Source organism: Humulus lupulus, chromosome 7 (assembly GCF_963169125.1).
Source record: "Humulus lupulus chromosome 7, drHumLupu1.1, whole genome shotgun sequence".
NCBI lineage: Eukaryota > Viridiplantae > Streptophyta > Magnoliopsida > Rosales > Cannabaceae > Humulus > Humulus lupulus.
The window spans coordinates 204,284,172-204,301,665 of record NC_084799.1 but is presented as its reverse complement, the minus strand read 5'-3'; the positions used below and the strand labels follow the sequence as shown (position 1 = coordinate 204,301,665).

Sequence of the window (17,494 nt, the reverse complement as noted above, 5' to 3'; positions counted from 1 at the left end):
TAGGAATCATTCATCTACTATTTCCATACTTTTGTGATTGTCCATATGAAGAAAATTGATTACTTAGAACTTTTATAAATAATAATAATAATAATAAAAAGGTTAAGAAAAGAACATAAAACACAAATTAGTGGTCAAATTGCACTGATTATAGTCATTAGATTCCCAAAAGCAATCTCCATTCACATCCCAAATACCTTTTTACCTTTATTATTTTTTAAAATATATATATTAATTTTTTTTTTATCTAAAATCAAAATTCACAAAATCCTCATCCATATCTCTGAAAATTCAGAGGAAAAAAGAAGAGTGGAATTTTCTTTAATTCATCATAACTTTATAATAACCATGCAAAACTCATACTTACTTTGATCATAAAACATAAAAATCTTGTCAAATTTGATCACTAATAAATAATAATCTTCTACAATTACACAGTTTCTTCTCTCTACAACTTAGAATTATATTTTTCTCTTTCCAATATGATGAAAAATATTGAATTAGTAATCTATTTTCCTTCCAAGAAGAAAGGCCAAAATTAAAAAAAAACAAACATAGAAAGAATTAGAAAAATCAGAACCCAAAAACAAAACAAAAAATCATTGTGAAGTCTTACATGCATAGATCAAAAGAGAGAACTCAAGCTTTTCTTGATGATCTTTACTCTGAGCCATTAGCTTCTCCTCCAACCAAAGCCTGCTATCCAATCCACTTCTGGTCCTGAACATGAAAACGGCATAGCCAGAAGCTGGGTTGAAGAACCAGTCATGGACATCCCAAAGCAGATCAACCAACAACCCATCAACGAAAATGGTCTGATTCCCTCTGAAATTCCACTGAAGCCTCTTGACTCGAATCACAACTTTCTTATCTATGCTCACCACAAGAACAGGGTGTCTCAGCCTCTCGTTCTCGCTGCTGCATTTGATCAAAACCTCGTGCGAAACCCCTGTTTCGGAGAACTGAGCCTTGGTCGAGTAAAGGGTGTTGCCGGAGCAGTGCTCGTGGCGGGAGACGAGAGAGGTTTTGGCAACTGGGTTTTTGGTTTTGAGCTTTTTGGCGACGAAATCCTCGGCCATGTCCCCTAAAACGACGCCGATCTCCGAGTCGAATGTGGCCACGATGTAGTACCCGTCAATGGGCTCGGGCCCATTTTCGAACTTGGCGTTGGAAAGATCCCAGTAGAGCTCGATCTTCGAGCCATGTGAGTCGAAGATTTTACTGCCCTTTTTCTTGCGAAACAAACGGGAGTTTATGTTGAGCTTCATGGTGGCCAATGGGTCGTCGCCGAAACTTACTGTCAAGCCTTGTACGGAGTTGTTTCGACACCATGTGACCTTCACCAAGACCTGTTTTTGGTCGGAGAGAACGACTCTGTGGAACGAAGCGACGGCGTTTCGAACGCAGGGAGCCAAGGCCGGTGTTATACAAGCTGCTGCGTTTGAGTAGCTCGAACACGAAGGGTGTGACACATTCACTGCGTTTTCACTGAAACAAGATACAATGTCTCTCATTTTTTTTCTCTCTTTTCTGGGATTTGATTGATTTTGAGACCAAAATGAAGGTTATTGAGAGATGGGATTTTTCTGGTTTGGCTTTTGGAGGAAGAAAATTTGAGATTTGGACATGAATTGAGACAGAATATTATTGCTTCGTGGGAGAGCTTTGAAAATGTCTTCTCTCTCTGTCTCTGTCTCTGTCTCTTCTCTTTTGGTTTTTGATTGATTTTGAGACCAAAATGAAGGTTTTTCAGAGATGGGGTTTTTGTGTTTATGGCTTTTAGAGAAAGAAAAATTTAAGATTTGGACATGAATTGAGACAACACTATTTCAAAAATGTCTTCTTTCTCTCTTTTTTTGCTTTAATCTTTTTTAAAGAGGAGAAGATAATTAGGAGAAGAAGCAAAGAAAAAGAAAAAAATTCAGGTTTCTGACATGCCCATATGAGATTTTAATGGAGGAATGGCTGTGTTTCTAAGTTTATATTAATCTTTTTGTGACAGTTCATATAAGAAAAAAAATTATATATTAAATTAAAGACCAAGAAAAAAAGGTGGTTTTGGTCTTTTGGGACCTGGTTTGGTCAGTCAGAGAATACACCATTACTACCATTAGTGATTTTATTTATTATCATGAGTTTCAATTCTCTAAGTTTGATTAATTTATGTAACTGAAATTTTGGAATTTATTACAAAATATTTAATTCTAATATAAAATCTAATTTTATTCAACTCATCATGAATGGAAATGGAATGGAAATAGTCTGTCAGTGAATCTATGACAGAAAATGGTAACTTAAAATTAAAAATATATTCAAAATTTTGGGTTTTGGAAATTTTCCAATGATGTCATGTTTCGAAGGGAGGTGATTAGAATTGGAATATTAAATTAATGGTATTTGTGATTAAAATTTATAGAGAAATCATAAATGTTATGGAATATAAAGATGTGAATTTAATTAAAATTGGAATAGTGGTAATTATTAATATAGAATAGAAAAAGAAATGAAATATTAATGGCATAATTAAAGCTGGAAAAGTAATAAGTATTGTTATGAGATAGAAAAGATAATAAAGATATTAATGGTGTAATTATGATTAGAGAATAATAAGAACAAATTTAGTCCATTCTATTTTAGCTAACTTGTGAAATTTAACTCTATTTATGTTTTAAAATTAAATCAAAAGTACAATGTTTTACTAAAGATACTATAATAAGCCGTACACTATTTTTTGGTCAGATATTTTTAGAAATAAACATTATATTTGTCGTAATATCTATCATATAATTAAAATTTTATTTATCAATATTTTTTTAAAAACTATCAGTATTTTATAATATTGTTAGTTTCTAAAAATACATTATCATCAATAAATTTAATAGTATTATAATTTACAAAAAGATTTTACCAAAAAGGAATCAATCATTTACTTTTAAATTTCTTAGAATAAAACCAAAATATAGTGGACTAAATTTTTTTTTCCTTCTTACTTTTGTTATATATGGTTTATATTTTTTTGGAGCATGTGATTTGTCTTATTATCTGTTTGAACTTTGTGTTTTGACAAATTATATTTTGGACCCTATATTTTGTAAAATAGTTCAAATAGAACCCTAAACCCGATTTTTGTTAAAGTTTTATCAACTGAAATCGCAAATAATTCACCCATCTAACAATTCAGAACAAAAATAAAATCATTCTGCTTAAAAACTGTGTTGTTATATTCAATTTTTTCTTCATCAAAATTGAGTTTAGGGGTCTATTTGAATCATTTAAAAAAATATATGGTCCAAAAATAATTTTTTTAAAACACGGGGTCCAAACAGATAATCGAAAAAAATACAAGGTCCAAAAAAGTATAAATTCTTTTATATATAAAAAAAAAGTGTTAAGGAAATACTTTTATATAAGTGAATTCTTCATTTTTCATAACTTTGTTATTGTGTTTAAGGAGGAGGATTGTAGGAGAGAGCTTAAAATTGAAGCATGTCTAATATATATATATTTTTTTTCCATAACAGTGCATGTTATAATTAGATACATTACAATTAAATACATAACATGTTATGGTAAACCCTAATTTTATAATAGCTAAGGGACTTTAACTGATTGCATATTTAATTTTTTGCATTTCTCTGCTAATAGTACACCCTTAGCATATTGAAGGAAAAACCGAGCAACTCCCAAAAAAGGGGACCAGATACACCATCGCAAAAAGGAATAATACACCACTACAAAAAAGACTATATAATATTGTTTATGTAACGACCCAAATTTCCTAATAAGGTTTAGGACCTTGATTAGGAGGCCGGGATGGCCATAACTGATTTATTGTGCTATTATATGCATGATTATGTTGGTCATATTATTATATGATGATAAATGCACGCATGGGGTTATATACTCTGTTGTGAGGGTATTTTGGTAATTTGGCTCATTGAGAGCGTAATTGCATACTTGTGTGTATATTGGTAGGCTAATGTTGAGACCACATTATTATGTGGGTATGTTTGCAGCTTGTGGCTCGAGGCGATCCTAACAAGCGGTTTAGCGGGAAAGTCACAGCGGGAATTTATACCCGGCTCGGGGTGAGCCTGGGGATATATCTGGGAATTTGGTGAATATATTAGAGACGATTTGATATTGAGAAATATAATTGGTGATTAGTTGGGTATTGGAAAGTAGGTGGTAAATATTAAAGACATTAAAGGAATTAGTGGGAATTGGGAGTAATGACCAAAATGCCCCTAGGATGATTTAAAGGTTTAGTTATTAGTGGGAGGGCAAGGTGGTCATTTGGTTTACTAAAGGATAGGCTATATTCTGCTTTATAATCTTAGTGGAACTTGTAGATAAACTCAAAAGCTTAAGGAAAAGAAAAGAAGAAGGAAAGAAAGAAAAATAGGACACTTAAAGTTATCTCTCTCTCATTCGGCTGGGTCATCTCTTTACCATTCTTTGTGAGTTTGGAGCTGGAATTCCAGAGTAAGCTCAGGATGGAGCTTAGGGCTAAGAACCTTGGTGAAGCTAAAAGAACTAGCAGGGTTTAGCTAGTCGATTGAGGTAAGTTTTAAGGTTTCTTGATGTGTTTTTCTGGGTTTTAATGAGATGGTTTCTAAGTTTGAGTTTTGGATGGAATAAAGGGATATGAACCTGAGGAGTTGAAGGGCTTGAGGCTGGTTGGATGCTAGGAATAACCTAAGGTCGAAATCCTCCATAGAAGGTAACAAGTTCTGGCTATGATGTTCTAAGTATCTGAGTTTCTGGTTGAATCTTTCAGTTCTTGGGTTCAATGTTTGTTTTTCTAGTTTGATGATGCATGTGGTTAAGTCTTGTGTTATTGAGTTGTATGGGGTGAGATATAGGTGATGGTAGACTCAATTTGGTGTGTAATTGAGGGTTGGAAGGGTTCCAAGGGGTTTTGGTTCGAGGAAAGTCGAAGAGGGGAAAACAGAGTGCTGCTGGTCTGTGACTAGCGCTGTAGCGCTAGCCTTTGGGCACTACAGCGCTAGGCTAGGGCTTCCTGGGCGTTTTGGTTCTGCTTGTAGCGCTATAGCGCCCTCCTTAGAGCGATGTAGCGCTACCCTGTCTCCAGAAATGGGTTTTTGAGTTTTTCCTTAGGATTTTTGCCTGTAGGCTCGGGGTTTGATTCCACCACCCCGTTTGGTGGAATTAGGGCTTCCCGAGGGCTCGGGATTGGTCCCAAGGCTAGGTTTTGGATTTGAAGTTTGGTGGTGATTCTGATCTATGGCTGTGACTAGGTACGCACTAAGGTTCAGACGGGATCGTGCTTGAGGATCAATTGAACGAGCTAGCGAGATCTAAAGGTAAGAAAGCTGCACCTAATTATGTGGTTAGGTTGGGACTAAGTGTTCCCTATGTTTGTATGCATTGTTATGTGAATGTGATTAACCATGTGAACATGATGGGACTAAGAGCTCCCTATATTTGTACATCATGTCATGAGGTGGTATTATGCCATGGGACATGCGATAACTGGCCTAAGGGTGTCGGAATCAATATTTGCGCACAGGGCACGGCTCGGCCACTGGTAGCTGAGGCAACTTATTTATCACTGAGCTCGGTTAAGCTGACCGGAGTCAGTGAGTATTACACTGGGGGCGCCCTAAGTGAGCCGAAGAGAGTGGGGTAACTAAAGGGTGTGACCTAAGGGCGCCGACCCTGAGTATTACTTAATGGATGTAATAAACTGTTGATTATGAGCGTGAATATTGTGTTATGGATATGATTTGTTGACTGTCTGAATGACAAATTGTTAATTTGTTGAGTGTTATCACTGATTGGATGAATATTATGAAATGCCGAATTCCTGGTTGTGCATTGTGGATTATTTGATTAATGATGTTGATCTTGCTATGATATCATGCTTTCTTGCTGGGCCTCGGCTCACGGGTGCTACGTGGTGCAGGTAAAGGCGAGGGTAGGCTGAGTCAACCATGAGCTGGAGAGCTCTGGGCGCGAGGTGTACATTGTCAGCTTCTCGGGCGCCACAGTTGAGGAATTGTACAGGGACGAAAACCTAAAATGTATATTTTGCCATTAGAGTGGCTTAAATTATTTGTAACTCTTTGAATTTGCTGTAACTAAGTCATCTAAACCCTGTTTTGAGTTTCCATGTATTAAACTGTCATTTTTAATGAAAATAGCCTGTTTGTGACCAAAATCTTTTATTCCTAATCCGTTGATGATGTTGGTTTCACATTTTGTTTAAATGACTTGTTTAGCAAGTCTTGCACTATTTTAAACACACAGTGTAACGGTCTTGGTTATCCAGGACGTTACAGTATATAATTTACAAATATATACAACAAATGAAAAGTTATAAGGATCGAACCCTTAAACTCATAGGTAACAAGCCATGACGGCCACCACTACACTAAAGGTGTGGTGGTAAAGAATGTTATCTCGAGTCCTTCATTTTAGCTCTTTTCTTATATAATAAAATGATAAATATGTTTTTTTTTTATATAAATAAACAAACTATAGTAAACCTCTTCTATATAATAAGTGTGTAGATAATGGAAATTATTTGTTTTAATGGTTTTTTTATTTTTTTAGTGTTAACTTTAACGAAATATTCTTATATTTAACATAGTATTCTTATATTTAATGGTAGTTTGTAAACACTTAAACTTAAAAATAAAAAATAAAAAAATGATATTTTTGAGATATTTTACTGTGATAATTATTTAAAAATAACAAATAATTAAACAAATTAAAATAGGATATTTTTGAGATAGTTTATAATGATAATTATTTAAAAATAATACATAATTAGACAAATTAAAATATGATATTTTTGAGATAGTTTACAATGATAACTATTTAAAAATAATAAAATCATACGTTTTATAACTTAAATAAAATTTAATTAAACTTAAACTCACTTATTAGAATAATATCATATTAAACATATAATATAATATACTCTCAATTAGCAACAAATTACTTTTTAAAAAAACTAGCAATAAACTTAAATTTAAAATTCACGTATAATATTTAATATTACTTTAAACATATAATATATAATATTTTGTTGTCACTCCCAAATTCAAAAACTAGAACAAACATAAACTTAAATAAAAATAATTAAATTATTTAATTAAAATATGATATTTATTTGAAATTTATATGACATTAATATAAATTTAATAAAAATAATTAATAAATTCTATAAATAAAATTAAGCAAACGTGCATATTGCACGTTGCTTGTATCTAGTATATAAATAAATAATGACTAAGAGTTGACCTCCTAATGTATTTTTTAAAAAAATTAAAATAAATCTATAAATTTGTATTATTATTCTCTAAAATTAAAAAAAAAATACATATTATATTTATATTAGTATAATTTTTATTAAAAGAAAAAATCTTTTAGTCCCTTCTATATATTAATCCTATTTTGATTACAGTAAAAAGTACTCTATCACTGCAATTCTAGCTTCTAGGGTTGTTCATATAAATCGCAAACCGTGGTTTGAAACCAAATCGCACCACACCAAACCGCCAAAAACCGTAACCGGTGAAACCATTTTCGATGGTTCGGTTTAACCGGACTGCTCAACTTTAATGGTTTGGTCGCGATTTCTAATTTTTTAAAACAAATTAAACTGGACCGGAACGTGATTTTTCTAAAAAAAATAGTTTTTAGAAATAATAGTTCAAAGATCTGAACCCCTACACTTAAGTTAATATAAAATCTACCAAATCATCAAAGCCAAACAATTTAATTGTTTAAGATATATTTTTAGTAATATTTAATACATGCATAAGTTTCCAAAACTAAAAAAAAAATGTAAAGTCTCACATTATTTAGAAAGTAGACATTTTTTTCCCCACTTCTATAAAATGATTCAAAATACTTACACTTACAACAACAAAGACAATAAGCTTCTTGTAGACTTTTATGGTCTTAAAAGTAAAGCTAAAATTATTATTATTATTATTTAAATACAATTATTTAGTTAATTATTTTATAATAAAAAAAGTAAAAAAATTTAATAATTTGGTTATACGGTTAAAACCAAACCAAACCGCACCAAACTGTTTATTTATGGTTTGATTTGGTTTGGTTTTTTAATTTTAATGGTTTGGTTTGATTTTTCATTTTGAAAAAACCGCATGAGCGGTTTGGTTTCAAAATTCTTCAAAACTGCACAAAATCAAACCGTGTACATTCCTACTAGCTTCTTTCTTTTCTTTTTTTTTTTATTTCAAAACAATTGAAATAATTATTAATCTCATATCCTTGTTTTAGATTTTTATATTTTATAGCTTACTAAAGTTTCTATCATTTTTACCCTCCATCACTTCCCCATAATTATCTTAAGCTTCAATCCTCCACTAAGTTCAACAATTGAAATAAATTATTTATCTAAATAAAAATATTTCTATGTATAACTAAATAATAATAATAATAATAATAATAATAATTCCAAGCATTGAAAAATATTGTGTGATTGTTTTGTTAGTTAAATTCCCATCATTTGACAAAATATAAGATTGATTTTTCTAATTTCAAAGTTAGAAAGTTATTTTTTATAATTATTATTATTATTAGTAGTAGTAGTAGTAGTAGTAGTAGGGGATACGTGATGGCATGAATTTTGCACTCTTTAATATTTATATTTATTTATATAATTTTGGTATTTATAAATAAATAAAAAAAATCAAATTGGTGAGAATGATTGTGATAGTGAGAGAGTTGACCCCACAAAAAATTTCGGTCAGCAGACCCACTAAATACTTCTAATCCTAAATACCAGTATGATTAAAATCAAGGGTAATTATTAGTGAATATTCAAAATTTTAATAATAAATAAATATAATTTCTTTTATGTCTTTTCTATCCATTTTTGTGAACTCTCAATTCAAAAACATAAGTATCGTTATAATACCAATAATAAAGATATGTATGACTATTTTAAACAAATGGTAGTTGTTTCTTTTTCTTTGATTAAGATTGGTGACTTTGAATTTTTAGATTTTAATATTGACCTATGGTTCCAGACCAAATACTCCTCACATATTTTCCCATTTCTTTTTTTTTAATATAATTCTTCAATTTTCTTTTCTTAAAAAAAAAACAAACCATTTACAATTTTTTAGAATACTAATTGATATTATCATCTATTCTTTTTATCTAAATTTCTGAAAATTAAAAAGAAAAAAAATCTTTAATAATGAACAAATTCCACCATGTTTGAAAAAAAAATTAAGAAAAAGAAAATGACAAAAAAATACCCATGTAAAAAACTTGGAAGTCATGTCAAGTTAAACATTAAAAGGAAAAAAATAAATGAGAATTAATTTACTGTTATATTTTCATTTCATAGAATAAATAATATTTTTTGTTGTGAGTAGGTATAATTGAAAATGTATACACAGGGAGATTGTATTGTAGGGCTTCAAAAAGAGTCTCACTGGTGGGTTTCTTGTGTATTTCCAACCTATAAATAGTTTTCGGTGCGATTTTTTTTATGATCATGTATATTATAGTTATTTAGAGCATCTTGTAAATTTTCAAAAAATTTAGAATAAATTACAGTGTCGAAAATTAGGTTCAAAATAGGTTGTTGCACGCGTGACTAATTTTTTTATTGGCGTAAAAAACAACATATTTGACTTTAGTTTTGGACACTGTAAATTATTCTGAATATTCTAAAAATTTACATGATGCTCTAAATAATTATAAAACACACGGTCATAAAAAAAATCACGCCGAAAAATTATTCAAGAGTCGAAATACATAAAAACCCTATCGGTAATGCACTTTTTGTAACCCCTACAATAGAATTTCCTGCATATGTATAAAAAAATTGTGATTAGATCAGTTTTTGAATTAAATATTTTATTTTTTTAATGATGATAAAATATATTTAATGTCAAAAAGTTTTGGAGACATTGAAATTAATATCACTATATTTATGGGTTTTTTTTAAAAAAAAAATCTAAATTTATTTTGTTAAAATTTAGGAAAAGGGTAATTTAAAAAAAAAAAGGAAAAAATGAAGCAAAAAGAGGAGAAAGACAAGAGAGGGACTAGTGGCAGTGATAAGAACATGGCAGTGTTTATGTATACAATCATTATAAGGTCATCACATATATGCTAATTTGTAAATAGATATAAAGTTAAATAAAAGAAAACGTAAGGATGGGACATAAATGGGAGAAGAGTTTTTTTTTCTTTTTCCACTATTAAAGAGATTTAAAAATCTAAATAAATAAAGATTTAAGATCTAAAAAAAAAAACAAGAAAAGAAAATGCAAACAAAATTACAAAAGAGCATTATTATTATATTAGGTGTCTCATTTGGGACATTTTGGAGATCCAATGGACCCCAAAAGGTCTGGTCCTAGGGGCATGTTCCCCAATTATGGCTATGTTCACTATCTTGAATGTGAATGGGATTGATTTTATAGATTAATGTTATATTTGTTTACTTTATCATTATGATTAATAATAATAATAATAATTTTATAATTCATATTCATAAAATACTATCTAGTATTTTCTATTTTAAAATAGAGGATTGTTATTTGCATTTTAAGGTGTCTAACACTACATGAAGACTCGATATTGAATTACACTAATAACAGTATGACATCTTCTTATGGTGTTGGACACTAATGATACTCTTTGGCAATTCTCTTTAAGATAAGACAAATAAGCACTCGCTCTCGTGGCAAGACTCAATTAAGTTCAAGTTCAAACTAATTGTTTGGACTTTTTTTTTTTTGCGGTAAATAATAATTATGTATTCCAAAATGAGTTAAGTTCTCATATTAAAGTTGTTTACTCGAGCATTTACAATAATAACTAATTGATCTATGAATTAACTCAACATGTCTTTAGATTAGAAAATGAGCTTATTTGGATGGTTGAAATATTTCCTTGTGTAATGTTTTTCCTCTTTAACTTTAATTTTAAGGTAAAAAGAAAAAAGAAAAATTATAACATATTTCTCTTCCACTAGTAAATGTTACTTATCCTCATATGAGTAATGATATGAACATATATGCACTAAAATATTAATTCTTTTTATATAATGGGTTCCTAAAAAATAAATAGTAGTTGGAAAAAATATTGACAAGTATGTAATATTTTCATGTATATTTTATGTGTACATATAAATAATATTATTCTAAATGATTGAATTCAAACACATGAAATATTTTATTCTAAGCTTCCTCTCGAGAACTTAATGAAAGTAATTGTAAATTTTGTGTGTTTGAATGTTTATTTTTTCTTTCGATAGTAAAAGATTACTAAAGTACATTATTTTGATGTTATCAAAATACACTAAAACTAAAAAATATATCTGTTTCTATTGCGACAATATATTTAGATAGATATCATAAACACAATAATGCCTTGAGAAAAATACAATATGCTTACTCTACAAGAATCTAAAGTCAAAAATATCTATAGTCTATAATGACAACAATTTCGTCTTTATTGAAATACTCTATTGCCACAATAATTGATTATAGTAACCTAATAATGTAATATTCAATAATGTAACCTAATAATAATATCCTAAAAATATTAACTTTAAATTTGAACTAGTTTCGTTTTTGTTTAGCTAATCTTTCTTTTCACACTTTCATTACATTTGCTCGACTTCAAAGAAGGCATTTCTTTTCTTATTTCCATTGTCGACGACATTCGTCAAACCACCCTCGAGCCCCTTGTTTGTATCTAGAGACAAAGAAAGTACATGGTAAGTGAAGGCCGAAGCTAGGGAAGTTCATCAAATCGATCAGACTGCACAAACTGCCCATATCACACTACACTACACCAAAATATGTTGAGCTTAAAATGTTAATTGTATTGTTGAAACTTGAAAGTTTGGTTGTATTATTACAGTTTAATATTGTGTTGTTTATGTTTAATTGTTGTCATGAATATTCAAGTTGAATGTTGTTGAATTATTTGTAAACCACCCACACTTCATCACACTGCATCGTATTGCACCATATATTGCGGTGTGAGTGTAGTTTGGAAAATAGCTCAAACTGCATATGCGATGTGGTTCAATAAAATAGCAAAAAATTGGACTACCTGCATTGCGAACACCCCTAGTTGAAGCCTCACCTCAAATTTTTAGTCACTTAAGATTTTATTAAAAATTCAAAATATTCCAATATAATTAAAGCAAATAACATATAAGCCCCATTTGATATTTTAAATTTATAAATAGTACCCTTCAATATGTCAGGCTCCATCAATGTGTATAGACTATAGAGACAGATTAAAAGTCATGACACGATAACACGACACGAAGTTAATAGATTTTGGTTTAACATAAAGAGGTACAATTTGAAATAGGTTAAATCCGATTAGACATGATTAATTTTTTGGTCAAAATCAAGGCAACTTGCTAAACTTGAAATTGATTTGTTTGGCACGATTAAATACAAATTATGACATATATAATTACGATATATATAAATATGACTATGCAATGTCTTATTTTGGTGTAATGCTTATTTATATATTTTGAATATGTGTAATCTATTAATTTAAATATGTGTTATATGAGTTAAAATGATATGTTTAAGCCTGTTTATTAAACATGACCTTATACACCACACTTTAAGTTTATGAAATTAAACTCGATCATTTTATAAACAAGTTACACGAGTCGTATTAGATTAACCCATTTATAAACAAGTCGAGTTTTAGTTTTAATTTTCAACACGATTAATAAATGGTTTGGAATTGGGTATAGCATTTGCTTATAATACTTGAGCCTTAGCATGACACAAACACGAATTGCCAGCTTTAAATGTGTATTATTAGGTTAATGAGTTAAATTAAAGCATAATTGCATTATTACTGTTTTTTTAAAGGCATTAATATTGTTATTAATGTATATAAATTGTATGATGGAGTAATTTTTCATTATTTTGTAGTATAAAATATAGAGAAAATATCATTTTACTCTTTGTGTTTTGACCAAATATGCATTTGAACCATGTGTTTTGTTAAAATATATTTCAAATCCTATGTTTTGCAAAATGGATCAAAATAGTATCCTAAATCTGATTTTAGTCAAAATAATTTCAAAATATAACATTTCTTTCTATGCTTCCCGGCCACCTTTTACATTTATCTGAACATATCGCATCACAGATAACCCAACAATTGATTTTATATTTTAAAATTATTTTGACCAAAATAAAGTAAGGATACTTTTTTAATTCATTTTGCAAAATACATGATCTTAAATACAATTTAACAAAATGTAGAGTGAAAACTAATAATCACACGTAATAAAACTACCAAAATGGTATTTTCCTTAGAATATATATATAGGGAGATTTTATTATAAGGGCTTGAAAAAGAGCATCACCAGTGGAGCTTTTGTGTATTCTCGACCTGTAAACAGTTTTCGGCGTGATTTTTTTTATGACCGTGTATTTTGTAGTTATTTAGAGCATCCTGCAAAATTTCAGAAAATTTCGAATAATTTATAGTGCCGAAAATTATGTTCAAATAAATTGTTGCATGAGTGACTAATTTTTTTATGCGCGTAAATTATAAGGAATTATCTGAAAATTTGCAGAATGTCCTAAATAACTACTGTTATCCCCATTTCCAGCCTTGGGCCCGGGACCAAGATCCAGGCCCACTAGCTGGGCCCTTGAGGTTGGGCCCAGCCCAGGCCCGTTTGGCAGGGAGCATGACTGACATCGACAGCCCAAGTGCGGGCCCAGGCGGAAGGTGTCTGGGAAGAAGGATCCGGGAGACGCATAACTGTTTGGGATTACAGTCGGGATGTACGCCGACGGTCCCGAAGCCTGGTAAATGATCCGGGCTCCTGGTGGACGGTCTGGGATCACGGTAAACGAAGAGGGACAGAGGTAAACGAACCAGGGTCGAGTCCTCAGGGTTGGCAGGATAAAGTATCCATGACCCTGACTCCGCCCCATGAAGCGTGGGAGTTGTCCCCACGTTTCACCTACAGAAAAGGCCACCTCGGAATTGTACGCTGCTGGTTCAGACCTGTGCTGCCACTACTCTGACTGATCTTGTCCCCTGAATCTGCCTCGTAACTCGAAATGCCCTACCAAAAGCCCCAATTTGTCGGGTGATAAATAGGCTTTGGGCTGCCCCAATGGGCTCTGGTTAATGTTTGTCTTTTATGTTTTTATCCTTTGTATTGGGCTTCCGATAGAGAAGTCAGTAATATTTATACCTTTATTGGGCCCGAGTCAACCCGGCCCAAACCCAGTGCTCCTATGAACCTATAAATACATGTGACAGAGCACTGGGAAAATGATCTCTTTTTGGCGTGTATACTGTTACTATGCTAAAACAGATAGAAAACTCCATTATTATAGACTTTCTAAGCTCTAATACAACTGTCTCGTGGACTAAGGCTCATTAACGCTCCAACCACATAAAACCCTTGTTTATATCTTCTAAACCCTTTATCATTAATCTCTCTTAACTTTTATTAATATAGTTTCCGAAAATCTCGTTAAACAACTACAAAATATGTAATCATAAACAAAATTACGCCGAAAACTATTCACGAACCATAAATATACAAGAGCCCCACCAATTAGCTATTTTTCAAGTATTACAATAAAATTTCCCATTATATTTATACACATAGTGAGATATTATAAAGAGGAAAATATGAAGGCATCTGGGTCAAACTCTGACACATATATCCAAATCCAATAATGTTTTCTATGTTTTAGACGTGCAGTGTGTTTATCACATACTGCCTCTACTTATTCATGCACTGTCACAAAAATAAATTAAAAATTATTATTATTATTATTAATTCATAATATAATAATAATACATACATATTGTTTTTAAATATTTTTTTTACCGCAAGAATTTTTAATAATTACTTAACTTTATATTTTGTTAAAAAAACTTACATAATTTATTAAATATCTTTGGTTAATAATACAATTGATTATACACAATTATCTAAGATAAAAATTTGATTATAAAATCATCCACGAGTGCTTATTTATCTAACAACTAACATTTATGTAACTTTTCCTGGGAACATCTTTTCTATATAATAAGTGTGTAGATAACGGAAATTTTTTGTTTTAATGAGTTTTTTATTTTTTTAATGTTAACTTTAACGGAATATTTTTATATTTAACAAAATATTCTTATATTTAACGGTAGTTTGTAAACACTTAAACTTAAATAAAATAAAATAAATAATTCAAAAAAAATAAAATATGATATTTTTAAGATATTTTATAATGATAATTATTTAAAAATAATAAATAATTAAATAAATTAAAATTGGATATTTTTGAGATATTTTACAATGATAATTATTTAAAAATAATAAGATCACATATTTTATAACTTAAATAAAATTTAATTAAACTATAACTTACTTATTAGAATAATATCATATTAAACATATAATGTAATTTACTGTCAATTAGCAACAACTTACTTTTTAAAAAAAACTAGCTAGAAACTTAAATTTAAAATCAACGTATAATATTTAATATTACATTAAACATATAATATATATTCTCTTGTTGTCACTCTCAAATTCAAAAACTAGAACAAATATAAACTTAAACAAAAATAATTAAATTATCTAATTAAAATAAGATATTTATTTGACATTAATATAAATTTATTAAAAATAATTAATAAATTTTATAAATAAAAATAAACAAACATGCATTTGCACGTTGTTTGTATCTCGTACATATAAATATACTAGATACAAACAACGTGCAATATGCACGTTTGCTTAGTTTTATTTATAGAATTTATTAATTATTTTTATCAAATTTATATTAATGTGATATAAATTAGAAATAAATATCCAATTTTAATTAAATAATTTATTTATTTTTGTTTAAGTTTATGTTTGTTCTAGTTTTTGAATTTGGAAGTGACAATAATAGATTATATTATATATTTAATATAATATTAAATATTATACGTGGATTTTAAATTTAAATTTCTTGCTAATTTTTTTTTTAAAATAATTTGTTGCTAATTTACAGTAGATTATTTATATGTTTAATATAATATTATTATAATAAGTGAGTTTAAGTTTAATTAAATTTTATTGAAGTTATAAAATGTATGATTTTATTATTTTTAAATAATTATCATTATAATATATCTAAAAAATATTATTTTTTAATTTATTTAATTATTTATTATTTTAAAATAATTATCATTGTAAAATATCTAAAAAATATCATATTTTAATTTGTTTAATTATATATTATTTATTGTAAAATATCTCAAACATATCCTACTTTAATTTTTTTTAATTATTTATTTTATTTTATTTAAATTTAAGTGTTTACAAACTATCGTTAAATATAAGAATATTTAGTTAAAGTTAACCTTTAAAAAATAAAAAACCGTTAAAACCAAGAATTTCCGTTATCTACACACTTATTATATATAGAGATAATACTGATATAAATTTTAATTTATTTTTTAATTCATGTGTTTTTATTATTTTTTAAAATAATTTAATAAATAAAATGAATTTGATTATGACTTTCCTTTGGATCGATAATCATTGGTTTTTATATGTATACTAGATATGCTTAGTTTTATATTTATAGAATTTATTAATTTGTATTATTTTTATATAAATTTTAAATAAATAAATAATATTATATATAAAAAATGACATAAGATATATTTTATTAAATATTTAGAATATTTCGTTAAAATTAACCAAAAAAAATTAGTTTTTTATAGAATAAATATATACTCACTTAAAAATGTCACAATTCATTATTTAAAATTAAAGAGAGTACATTAACTTGATTGTCGATCCATTAGAGAGATTAGTTTAAATTAGAAATATATTTAAACTTAAACTAATGGTATTTAATCAATTAATAAATAATTTGATCAATAATCAAATATTAATATATCTGAATATATAAATGAGATTTTTGGTAGATAAATGAGATTCTCATAATAAATATATATATTTATATATTCATATATATCCTAAAAAAAGAACTATAGATTTGATGCGTTATAATTTTTTCAAATTTGATTATTCAAAGTGTTGTTAGCAATTATCGTGTTAGAATTGAATTGAAACTATTTTAAAAGATATTTTGCATTTGTATTAATTTTAAATTTGATATAAAATTTAAAATTTAAATACATATATTAATAATATTTTATTATGAAAATAGATAATATCAGATATTATTTTTTATTTTATCATCAAATTTATTTGAAATTAAAAAATCCTATCACCGACATACTATAGTAATTGAATGTAGTGGCTTATAAATACTAGCTATAGGCCAATATTATTTATTTTCATTTTCTTTTCTCTTCTTAATTTTGATCTTTTTCTTTTATATATATATTCTCATTTTTTGAAGAATATTTAAAGATTTTAATCTAAGAAGTTTGAAAAAATGGGAAAGAGAAAGTCAAGGAAGCTAAAGCCAGCTTCAAAGAAGAAGATTAA

At 28.5% G+C, this 17,494-nt stretch overlaps 1 protein-coding gene and 1 long non-coding RNA gene across 3 annotated transcripts; one reads left to right on the top strand and one right to left on the bottom strand.

Annotated features, from left to right (window-relative positions):
• Nucleotides 1–367: 367 nt before the first annotated feature.
• Nucleotides 368–1,966, bottom strand: LOC133790156 (uncharacterized). Its single transcript, XM_062227692.1, has one exon. The coding sequence runs from the start codon at nucleotides 1,512–1,514 to the stop codon at nucleotides 600–602; it is 915 nt and encodes a 304-aa protein (XP_062083676.1). The 5' UTR covers nucleotides 1,515–1,966; the 3' UTR covers nucleotides 368–599.
• Nucleotides 1,967–4,416: 2,450 nt separating this feature from the next.
• Nucleotides 4,417–6,173, top strand: LOC133789159 (uncharacterized). Of its 2 annotated transcripts, XR_009873503.1 has the most exons (4): nucleotides 4,417–4,563; nucleotides 4,644–4,723; nucleotides 5,262–5,327; nucleotides 5,930–6,173. It is a non-coding gene; the product is annotated as an uncharacterized LOC133789159 (long non-coding RNA). The 2 variants fall into 2 exon arrangements; XR_009873502.1 differs by having other exon boundaries at nucleotides 4,644–5,327.
• Nucleotides 6,174–17,494: the final 11,321 nt, after the last annotated feature.